The 11,853-nt window shown below is 40.9% G+C and overlaps 1 protein-coding gene across 4 annotated transcripts; it reads right to left on the bottom strand.

Moving 5' to 3' along the window:
- Nucleotides 1-1,697: 1,697 nt before the first annotated feature.
- Nucleotides 1,698-11,505, bottom strand: LOC106563287 (T-box transcription factor TBX3-like). 4 transcript variants are annotated; one of them, XM_014128755.3, is made up of 7 exons: nucleotides 10,441-11,505; nucleotides 9,240-9,522; nucleotides 8,590-8,754; nucleotides 7,173-7,249; nucleotides 6,384-6,541; nucleotides 4,775-5,421; nucleotides 1,698-3,605 (listed from the first exon to the last, which is right to left on the bottom strand). In XM_014128755.3, exons 1-7 carry the CDS (start codon nucleotides 10,839-10,841, stop codon nucleotides 3,165-3,167), a joined length of 2,172 nt encoding a protein of 723 aa, XP_013984230.1. In that variant the 5' UTR covers nucleotides 10,842-11,505; the 3' UTR covers nucleotides 1,698-3,164. The 4 variants fall into 4 exon arrangements, with proteins under 4 accessions (XP_013984230.1, XP_013984232.1, XP_013984231.1 ...); XM_014128757.3 differs by having other exon boundaries at nucleotides 8,590-8,736; XM_014128756.3 differs by having other exon boundaries at nucleotides 9,255-9,522.
- Between the last annotated feature and the right edge of the window lie 348 nt (nucleotides 11,506-11,853).

Below are 11,853 nucleotides of genomic sequence, written 5' to 3'. Positions count from 1 at the left end.
TTCCGCGCTAGCTCGACAGAAGCCAGTTCCGCGCGGGCGCGCAACAGGCGTCTCGCAGGAGCAAAGTGCGGTGGCATGCGCTGCTGCGGTGGAAATGGCGTTAACAAGGACACGGCCGGGGCAACTGCGCCCAAGCTGGCAGGTGTAGGAGTAATGGAGATTGTATGGTATTAAATGGGAATGTAACAGAGATAGCTAAAGCATACTCTTCCAAGGTCTGACGATCCCATTCACAGATAATTGAAGGTGATATCCCAGGTCAATTGCCTCGAATACATGCATAGATAGGCCTACATGTGGATATATGTTTGACACTGTATTGTTGAAGATTTCTATTTGCAAATATATATGTTGAACATCTACCCTCCCCTCTCTCTCACACACACGCATGCAGAGAGAGAGAGAGAGTGAGAGAGAGAGAGAGAGAGAGAGAGAGAGAGAGAGAGAGAGAGAGAGAGAGAGAGAGAGAGAGAGAGAGAGAGAGAGAGAGAGAGAGAGAGTGAGAGAGAGAGAGAGAGAGAGAGAGAGAGTTGAGTCGGGGTGGATACTGCAGTTGTTGCTAATGAAATACACCTCTCGGAGGCTATAGCTCACCCTTGTACGACAACTCGAAATAAAAGTCCAAAATCAAAATGTAGAATCTAACACTCTAATCGAATCAGTTTATTACTCCACCAATATCGGACAATGAAACGAGGCGAGGTAAACATGAAACGATCTACCACACCTATAGGTGTTTAGACGCTTCTGAATGAATAAGCATTCACTACGACATATTTCAATTACTATAAACATACGGTTATTACATGTATATGCTCATTCTGCATTATTATATTTTATTGCAGGCCTTTTTTTATGTAGTTTTGGTGGCACCAATTATTTCTTAATTTTCAGCAAACAAACACATCGACATAAGGTTTGATTATTTTCAATTGGCCAAAATGTTTCTATAAACTATTCTCCACTCAAATGTTCAATGTCTGGTTGAATACCTTCACCACACACTAGGCTACATCGTGTCAGGGTCCACACACTGTTCAAAGTAATCATCCTCCTGCAGTGCTTTGTCAGGTTATTGTGTAGTTTGTGTAGTGTTCACTAGGTGGCGTTACGTCTGACATGTCAACGGGAAAATCCTGTTCAACATTATTGCAGACGCAACGCCCCCTTCTGTGCAATAAAGTCGAGTAAGATATCCAAGGCGCCAGGTGAGCAATAGACAGAGCAATTGAGATACTTTGTGTCATGTTTACTCCTATTCCCTAGCGCCACAGCCGTTACTTATTAACCATACAATATACAAACAGAGATATGATGTTGTTAAACTCATGACTCTAGGCGCAGAGAGGGCAATCAAGTTATTTTACATTCTTTAGGATTCAGCTTGGTCGAAATAATCAGTCAATAGGCTACTCAGCAGGCCCATAAAACACACGCACACAATGACTCGCTCGTCGCGGTCTCGTGTCCAGGAAGGAATTCCAGGTATGATAGCTTAAAAGAGTTTGAGAGGATCTTAAGAGCATTTCTCCACTTTTTGATCATAGTCTAAACGCCTCTATCTCCAATTGCTGAAGTGGACAAAGTGTGGCAACACAGATTTGGTTGGAGCAATTACCTCACCTTTTAATTTGTCCATATAGTTTTACATAATATAGTTTACATAATCTAAAAAAACTGACACATGGAAACGTATGAAGACTGCATTTCAATATTTTATTGAAACTTTCAAGAACACATTGTTGATGTTGTAAACCACACAAAATTCGAATACAACATAACCCAATGACAACTTTAGAAACACAAAATAAACCTTCATATTTCAATAAGATTCTGCACTTTTACTATCAGGCGGCAATGTTTTAAACAGAAAATTATTATATTTTGACACACGTTTCTTTTCTATTGAGAGAAAATGATTCATAATTTTTCAAGCCGTTGGTGCAGTGTGCTCTTTTTTAATTCGTCTGAACAGTAGCACTTAACACACCGAGACAACAGGTAAAGGTAAAATGGCACATGAGTGTGTCCGCTAAAATAACTAGCTCTGTGGATATTTGGGGTACAGGTAAATCCATATTCAGGGGATATAAAATGCAGATGGCAAAACAAGGATAATATCCCACAAACTATCTTTACACATGTATATCGACAATAAATTAAGGACAGATCCCCGAAAACAAACTAGTCTGTTCTATTTACACGCAATATCAATATGAAATAATTACATAAATATTTGTATATATCACTATTTACATTTATAATCAATATTACCTTTTCAATGTTATTTCAGGTTTCCTTTGCCAGTTGAATACTTATGCTGGATTCGGCATGCGATTTTAGGACAGTCTTAACCACTCGCACATGAAGTTTATAACCTCGGTTCTGTTTTGGCCTACTTCAAAAAAGTGCCAGCATATGTATTTCCATAATCCTGTGTTTATACATTTACATACAGAAAAATTCGTTCGTAAAATCAATAACCGACGGGCAATTGATTGACTCCTTAGCAAAAAGGGAGGGAGTTAAATATTTTTTTTCCAGATTGGTTTTAAGATCAGCCTGAATCATGTTTTTATCCTTATTCGTCTCATTTCAATTTGGTGAAAATTAACCAACTAAAAAAAAAACTAAAAAACCTACAGTCATAAAAGGGACATGTATTTTTTTGTAGGGCATGCAAAGTGTCACCTACCCTATGAGCATAATGATAGTCTTCAAATAGTTATGCAGTAATACCTCAAACACAACAGTCTATAATATAAAAGGAACTGAATTCAAATAATTATAACCAATTCAGAGTGCATATTAAATCAAACAAATGTTGTTAACTCAGTAACCCGAAATAAAATAAACGTATAGGACACAGCAGCAACTTATCAAAGATCTGGGAGTATCATCCATGCCAACCTTTCAGTTTCAATACTTGTATGGTATTCAAATAACAGGACAAATTCAAAGTGTTGTTTAATTGAACAAAAAAGAAATATAGCATACATTAGATGTGTAGGCTATATAACCAAAGTGCATTTCAAAATCTAAACTGTTCAATAGGTCCGTTTTCTAAACCCACATCCGCTAGAAGGGTGTCGTCATACTCGTCCTTGTCCTCCTTATCATCATTATTATCACAACAACAACAACAAAAACAACAACATTAGAATCTAAGGGGACACGCTTTGTGTTCTGTCCTGTTTTTGATCGAGTCCGCTGACCAAGCGCTGAATGCTCTGCAACTCGTTAGTGGAATCTTTCCCAGAGCAAGTTTTTGGGGACAGGGAGACCGAGCCGGACGATATGGTGGACGACCGGCTGGTGACCTCCGAGGTGGAGTCCTGGGTGGCCGAGACTGGGCTCATGGCCATGCCGTCCCCTTTCAGCTCGGTGGCGCTGCTTGCCATGGAGGGGATGGCGGTGGTGAGCAGAGTGCTATCCGGAACGCTCATAGGGATGGAGTAAGGGCTGTACCTGAGGCGGGGGCGCACTGCGTTCAGGAAAGGGTGTCGGTGGACAGAGGAGGAGGCTGCGGAAGAGGCTGCCGCCGCTGCTGCCATGTACGTGTAAGGGTAAGGGAACAGGCTCCCAAATGGAGACATGGCCAGGCCCTGTGGAGAGAGGAGGGGAAGGATATAAGTTTAACTTTAGCCTGCATAATATAATCCAACAGACGCTAGCTTCGACGCACCATAATAACACAACCAAACTGGAAAAATAGGCTACACTTTTATTTGTCGCAATGTACTTGACCTCTGTTTCTGTATATCTTGAATGGAGGTCATGTAGCGAGTGAGCGTGAATAATGAATCCAGACACGTGAGAGATCATGGGAAATGTTATGTACTGTAGGCTACTTTCACTTTTCTCATAAAGCGATTTACAAGATTATGCTTTTCTGTGGCCATGAGTATTATGGTTTAGGCCAATAATGAGAGTGTGGTGTAGGGCTTAAGCCTATTACCAATACAGGTATTAAGCCTTAAAATAAACACAATATAAAGTTCTACGCTCGCGTAAAACGATGAAAACCTTCCGAGAATCAAATTGTCAAAACATTTAGTTTTTCTAGTGTTAGGCGATATCTTAGACCCACCACCATGTGATATCGTGTTTTATGCAGCTTTGCAAATTGTTCATTAATTGCTCATGCAAATACAAATGATTTATAGCCTGTTGGCATATGATGCTGCCCAAGTACAGCACATAGCAACAAGGAATCATTTCTGCAACACGTTTTTTGAAAGTAGGCCTAGATGGTAAAACAGCAAATCTGTTGTGTATTTCAGATAAGTTGATTTCCCTCCCTGAACCAGTGAAGCATTTTAAACATTCGCCATGTTCCTCTAAAACACAGATTTAATGAATAAGTTCATATCAACACTATAGCCTAAAACTATTATTGCAACGCTTAGGTGGTCTCTTCCCAAATCCCAACATATGCTTTAAACAATTGAGACAGATAATATCCACACCTTCCAGGTAAAATCCAAGTAAACTTGAGTCCATATAAAACACATTTGGTTATTATTTATAACACAATTGTCTACAATATGCTCACTCCTGTTGTGCCATTCAACGCCATAAGGAAAAAGCTATTAAAACGAAATGGAAATTAGCCTATACTTTTTTCGTTACATTTACACATAAACTAATGGAGACGAGAACACCTATGCTGGCATATATAGTCCAGTAGGCTATATCAGTCCAAATGTAACGTAAAACGCGAGCACACTGGCATTACTGTTAGTACTGCTGATGGTAATAAAACAGGTTTTACCTGTGATGCCAAGACATGTTGCTGCAAATGAAAAGGCAGTCCATGAGCTCCCGTCAGGCTTTGCGAGGGTGACGCCATACTGGCCGTGTCCATGGTGCTAACCCCTCCGGAGGACACCGCTGCCAGTAAGGGGCCCATGCCCGCGGCCATATTCGAGAACGCGCCTCCCATGTTAAACTGACTGGGGTGCAAAAGAAAGGGATGCGCGCCGCCTAAGTGATTGAAAAACTGCTGTCCCGCCAAACCCGGTGGAAATCCAAAATGATGCATGTGACTCTGGCTTAAGTGCGGACTGCTGTCAGTTTGAACAGTCAAAGGCATGTAGCTCTCCTTGCTTATAGACCTGCACTCGTCCACTTTGGGCTGGTCCCCGTTTGGACTCTTGAGGTCTTCTCCGGACCGAGTGGTGCTGGAGATAACGGTGATGGGGCTCTGTCGTGAGTCCGCCTGGCTTTTCTCAGTCCTCCGGGCGCTTTCCCGAGACCGGCCGGTAGAATCATTGACACCGAATTGATGGCCTTTAGTCGGGCTCGCCTCATGATCCTTCCCATCCTCCGTGGTGGTTGAGATCTTACTGGAGTCCGGCCCATCCTTTAGGTTGCCATCTTTGCTCTCATCGTCGCTGTCTTCGTCACTCTCGCAAAAGTCTATCAGGAATGAGTCAAAAGTTAGTGATAAACGAGGAAGGATGATTAATTAATTCAGTTAATCAAGATTCATTTCGTTTTGAGTTTTATTCTTCAGATAGGCTTATACAATGATCATAGGCTAGGCTATAGCCTACGTGATGAGGGATGGAACTCATACGGTGAAGACATTTTTCATGACTTTCGATTGTATAGGCCTATGATGTGGAAATATTCATTTACAACGAGATATATAATCAGTATAGGTCTTAATTAGCCTATATCACATATTAACAAATAGGCCTCGTTTTTAATCCATGCTCTTTTGAAGGACATTAGCCTAATGTGCGTTCTGCCTACACTTTCTGGCTAATCGTGCTAAGTAGGCCTAATATTACGGGGCCTAATACTAATTCCATAATGTATTGGGCTACATTGAAATCCAGAGGCTACTTATTTTTTGATAAACCTTCAGCTTATTGATCACGTCCTCCAAATTGTCCTCGTTTTAACTATCCGTAATGGTGTGTTTTCACAATTCTGACGATTTTCGTCGTTCAGATAACAGCCATACGTTCGTGACTATGTATAGGCCCACATCTCGACAGTTTGTTTTATGTTTCACTTGATTCTTTATCCAGTAAGCTTTATCATTTTGGTAGATATATTATTCAATTGATTGCTAAATGCTTAGCACGAACATGAGATCCATCCTGTGAATGTGAATTACAAGAATTAGCCTCCATACACCTTATATAGTTTGTAGGTTATTGTTGGCGCAAGATAACATTCAATAATTTGTAGTGCAATTATTCAACACAACAGGCATACTGATATCGAAAGAAAGGAATCTGGATTCAAACTAAATCCAAAATGTAGCCTACTTACTGGAAAATATTTCTCAGCCCACTACAGGCATAGGCTACTATGCTATTTGGGTCTGTGAGATGTGAGATGCGGAAAGTAGATCTGGGCTCAATTACCTTTCAGGTTGGGAGGCCCCACAGTAGACACCGCGGGAGATGAGGCCTGGCCGAAACACTTGAATGACGCCTGCTCGCCAGAGGAGTCGTCGGACGTCCCGTTCTCTTTTTTCTGATGCTCCTCGTATGAGCGAATTGACTGCAGGGCCAGCTGTTTCCTACATTAGGCACAAATGTTATTGGTCATCACAACTATTCGTGTGAAAAACTAGCCAATCATGTATTCAAGGTAAAAAAAAACGTGGATTGCCATGAAGGCTACCATATATGCGTAGATGGCTAATTTTGATGGCAGATTATGAAGATGCATTTTATCATTCAAGATATATGTCTGTTCGAAGAAATCAATCTATTCAAACCCACTGCAGACAACTAATAACCCACAGACCAAACCATGTTCTTGTTTACTGTTGTCAACATAGTTCAAGAAAAGTTTTTGAAGAGTTAACTATCAATAACGCTAAACTCTTTCTAGAGGAGTTTCGAAATTGCATTTTGCTCTTGCGATCTCTGCACTCTGAGAACCATAACAATGTAAATACAACATAATAAGCTATGTCTATTAGCTTTTCCAACTCATAAATAAAACGTCAAAGTCATAGTATAAATGTAGGTTGAAGGGATTGTCATAAAATGATTCCCTTTTGCAACTGCAAGGACAGTCGTGTAAGCCGACCGTTTTTTGGAATTCACTAACATCACAGTCAGACTCCGTGTCTATAAAATGTGACTACAGGAGTCGTTACATTTTTGCAGTGCAGTAAGGGAATAGTTACTTCTACTCCTTACCTTTTCTCTCGTCTTCCATTGCCAGTGTCACGGAATCCTTTGGCAAAAGGATTATGGTCGATTTTCAATTGTGTAATCTGAAATAAATGAAAATCAAAGTTGTAAATATTCGTTAGGTTTTGTGGAAGTAAATTGAGTGACATTTATCCTCGATTCTTTATTCAAAATTTTTCATAAGCCTATGTCTTCACTTAGGTCTATGTGTTAACCCTTAAATCATAGGAAGTGGAATATTGAATATATATATATATATATATATATATATATATATATAATTGAGCCATCATCTGAATGGTTGGAAATTATTTTATAATTGATTCTCAAACTAGTGATAAGACAAAGGTCTGATGCTATATTTTCAACACACACACACACACACACACACACACACACACACACACACACACACACACACACACACACACACACACACACACACACACACACACACACACACACACACACACACACACACACACACTCTCTCTCTCTCTCTCTCTCTCTCTCTCTCCCTCTCTCTCTCTCTCTCTCCCTCCTCTCTCTCTCTCTCTCTCTCTCTCTCTCTCTCTCTCTCCAGACAGGTCACCCGCTCTCACCCCTAACGCTCAGATCCTCCCTCGCCCCCATCTCACCATTGCAGATATTTTATATCCATGTACAATGCATAGTACTTTATGTCAACTCTCGCAGAGCTATCACATTATTTTCCCCCACTCACTTCCTCTCGCCTTCTGCCCCTCCCATGTGCACATTTTGGCAGGATTTACAATATTCTTCAACCCATGTGGCTGCCAAACATTTACAGCATTTTTGCTTGACCCAAGTGGCCAGAGGTAAGACTAAGCTAACATTTCTCCCTTATATCAAAGAGCCACCATAAGATATGATTTTGATTAGCGGTGTGCCACGTGGAATTAAATGTTACCACCAGCCAAGCCGGTTATAAACAAAATGCTCATTTTCACTGACTAACTACACATTCTGTTCCCCCTCCTCTCTTTCTCTTTTCACACTCTCCCTCCTTCCCTCCCTCCCTCCTTGCTTTCGTTACTCTCTCTTTCTCGCACGCACACACACATAAACACACATACACACAGTCTGGGTCGTTGCCAAATTATTTCCATGTGAAATAGAATTAAGATAAACTGTATAACATACATCCCTGAGAATTCTGACCCACTCTAGCATGGTTTGCTTAGTATGAAACACGGCATGAGATGACGTATACATATATCGAACACGATAGCTTGTAGGCCTAACACTCAAACAAGATCACATTTTACATATTTTAAGATGGCAAATGGCGCAGTGCTATTGGCTATATACACTACTTGACAAAAAAAGGAAGGCAAAATTCACTATCCAACTATTTAATGTATTTCATGAAAATAAACGAATAAAGTGTAATTCTCCCTACCTTGTCATTTTGATAGGCCGTTACTGCAATGAAATCCGTTTCAGGAAAAACGTAAGTCCTGAACGTGCTATAGGGTAGTTTGAGAATGTCGTTGGCTCTCACAATGTGAAATCTGGGCTGATATTTGTGCATGGAGTTCAGGATGGTCTGGAACAGTAAAGAATTCTAGATTAAAAAAAGATAAGCACACACTGATTTCTGCCTTTTGATGAAGATAAGTAATTTCATGTAGTGCTCAATCGTAGTTCAGGCTTACTTGGTAAAATGGAATATATTAGAACATTCTCCTGAATTTATTTCACCATCAGTGCATTTACCCCCCCCCCCCCCCACAAAAAAAACCATAATAATAATAATAATAAAAGCAGTAGAATTACCATATAGCTTGACATGATATACAAGTTGGGAAAACATCAAAATATTAAGACCTCATGTTGGACACAAACCTATTCAATCGAAATGAGGCCTGTATATTTTGGTGAAGCCTTCTCAGCCCTCGGCCACAGACGGCCACAGAGAAGCAACGCCAATGGGGTTATAATTCTTAGACTAATAATAATGCGTGTGATAATAGCCTACGAATAACAATCATGATTACAACAATACATGCCAGAAATGTTTAGAAGCATGCAAATAAGAAAAAAACATACATTAGACGAACTTACAAATCCATGCTTGTCGGAGATGTTATTCGTTAGCTTGAGTTTGTGAAAATTTACGACTTTTGACATCCACTGCTCGCCAGTAGCCGGACTGTCCGGGTGAATGTACATCCTCTTTGGCATTTCGGGGTCGGCCTTCCCTGCCACCATCCAACGCGAGTTGTGAAATTTATACCTGCAGTCATCGGCTGCAACAATATCCATCAACAGAATGTACTTTGCTTTCTTGTCCAAGCCAGTGCATCTCACTTTGAACGGAGGGAACATTCGCCTGTGGAATGGAATAAGAAAATCACTTAAAAACAGTGAACTAGCCTACTTGACACTGTGACTGAATAATGATAGCCTACACACACACGAAACAGCCATATTTACATTGCTATTATACTATTTAGGATAATGACAATGTTACATACTGCTAACACTAAATTATTACAAATATTAGGATACATTTATTTGGAGGTCTATAGCAGACGTATATGCGTCAGCCATAAGATTGAATGCATGCAGAAATTATTAAATCAAACAGAGGCTTGTGCGAGAATACAAAACACTCGTCAGGCCTTCTTACACCCATGCCATACAAATATCTGCCACCTATAAATAATAAAAAATCGCATAACGTGTACAGCATGCATTGTGTAACTGTAATAACATTTGTTATTACACATTTTATCATAACCTATAGGCCTACATGTTGCAGTTTACATCTTCAAACTACTGATTTTTTTTTTGCAGTAGCGTAGGCCTACATTTTAGAATCGCTCACAGCTTAATGTTTTCATAATCACCACGTGTCATAAGATTTTCCAAGTTAAAATGTTACAGCCTTTGGTGTTGTATATTTTATAGTTTGGGTTGGGCTTTATTTTATCTCGTGTTGAGATTACATTCCCATGCAATGTGACTGTGACCATACAGATTCTGTCGATAGGACAGTTAGACTATGGTCATATTCAGCTGATTTACACAAATATAACCATGATAAATGAACTAGTTTGAAATGAAAATGTTGGCCACGATTCGCGGAGGTCCAGTTCCAAGCGCACGTCAATACATTCATTCCATCGAGAGGAATGCCATCGATGGAATGGTCATAATGATCTTCATAAAAACACAAGGCAGACTAATGTATTTCAGCTACAGAACATAAATATTTAATATTATAACATAAAAAAGTTTATCTTACCTTCCGGATTTCGTGATAACCATTTCAGTGCCTCGCTTGTGGAAAGTTTCCCAAAGTTCCTTCGCTTCCAGGTGAACTTTCGGGTCGTCTTCGACCTCTTCTTCAGGCTCCAGAGTCTTCAGAGGCCTCAGATGGGCTGCGGCTGCCTGGTGCCCCAGCGAGGAGAAGTGGAGGCCGGACTCAGCGGTGCCCATAAGCTGGTCCATGATAGGCTTTCCCAGGGCGCCCGGGAGAGAGAGGGAGCCGAGGGAGCCGTTGTGAGGTAGCGCCAGGGCCGGAAAAAAGGGCGGCTGGTGACCCAACATTGCACTCATGGCAAATTCCGGACCCCGGTGAGGTAAAAACGGATGGTATGCCATACTCGTTCCTTGTATGACTGGATCTCTCATCAGGAAGCTCATCCAAGTCCAGGCAGGTACCAAATATATGGATTTATTATGTTTAATACTATAGTCAGTCTATGCAGCCTTCTTAAAGAGCAAAACTTGTTTGAAAGTCTTGAGAAATCCACCGTCACAACTACAGAAATAAGCATCCACTTATTTTCGGCGGGGTGGTGTGAATGTTCTTTAGTGTCCTTCGCTGAGTTCCAACAGAGTGTCTGCAATGAGAAATTAAAAAGCACACTCCATTAATCTTCAGTTGTGATGAGATAAAGATTTTCTTCCGAGAGCACTTTTCTATGCGTTGTCTTGCGAACAATCTTCGAATTGAACCAACAAGGGTGAGTCACTGCGTTTTAATTGACTGTTGCGTTCTTTTCTTGATGTTGTTTACAATATCGCCATCCTTTTTAAAAACGAATTCGCTCTCATTGGCTTTAGTCCTGCTGCAAAAGCGATGTGTTGAAATATTTCGATAGCGCGGAACAATTCCTCTGTCTTTACTTGTTCCAGACATGCATCCTCACACGCACGCACACTATTTCTTCCTCTCTCTTTCACGCACACACACATTTCAGTAAAAACGTATGCGGAGAAAGGAGTCCGTTGACGGCAGAGAGGTGGTAAGGTCCCAGCACTAAGATATTACTAGCGCTTCTGTGCCCCATAGGCTTGACACTATATGGATTTGTTGCATGTTACGAGAAGCTGGGCTCTGTTGATTGGCTCTTTGACGCTTTCGGACCAATTGTGTGGCTTCGTAGGCGTGGTTTTAACAGGTCGGGTGGAGGGGACAGACTTCAGTCTTATAAAAAGGTGTTTGGAACTCAGACGCTGCCGTGAAACACCACTGGCCCAGTCAATGTTGTGTGGATATGTCAACATCGTCAGAACTAGTGCGACAGGTCGGTCTGTGGAACACTGCGAAGGAAAAGTAGCCCGAGTCTCAGTTGCTTTGTCCATAAGAAATGACTGTCTCGTATGCAGAGCGGCAGGGCTGGCCCCGTCATCAAAACATTGACTACATTTT

Source organism: Salmo salar, chromosome 11 (genome assembly GCF_965601325.2).
Source record: "Salmo salar chromosome 11, fSalSal1, whole genome shotgun sequence".
NCBI classification, from domain to species: Eukaryota; Metazoa; Chordata; class Actinopteri; order Salmoniformes; family Salmonidae; genus Salmo; species Salmo salar.
The sequence above is the reverse complement of the archived record's forward strand: the minus strand, read 5'-3'. Positions and strand labels throughout refer to the sequence as shown.

Coding starts and splice junctions, on each gene's coding strand:
- LOC106563287 (XM_014128755.3), bottom strand. CDS start 10,841: ATGAGCTTCCTGATGAGAGATCCAGTCATACAAGGAACGAGTATGGCA. Junction 8,755..9,239: donor GATTTGTAAGTTCGTCTAAT/GTATGTTTTTTT, acceptor TTTTTAATCTAG/AATTCTTTACTGTTCCAGAC. Junction 5,422..6,383: donor GGGGCCTCCCAACCTGAAAG/GTAATTGAGCCC, acceptor CATTCCTGATAG/ACTTTTGCGAGAGTGACGAA.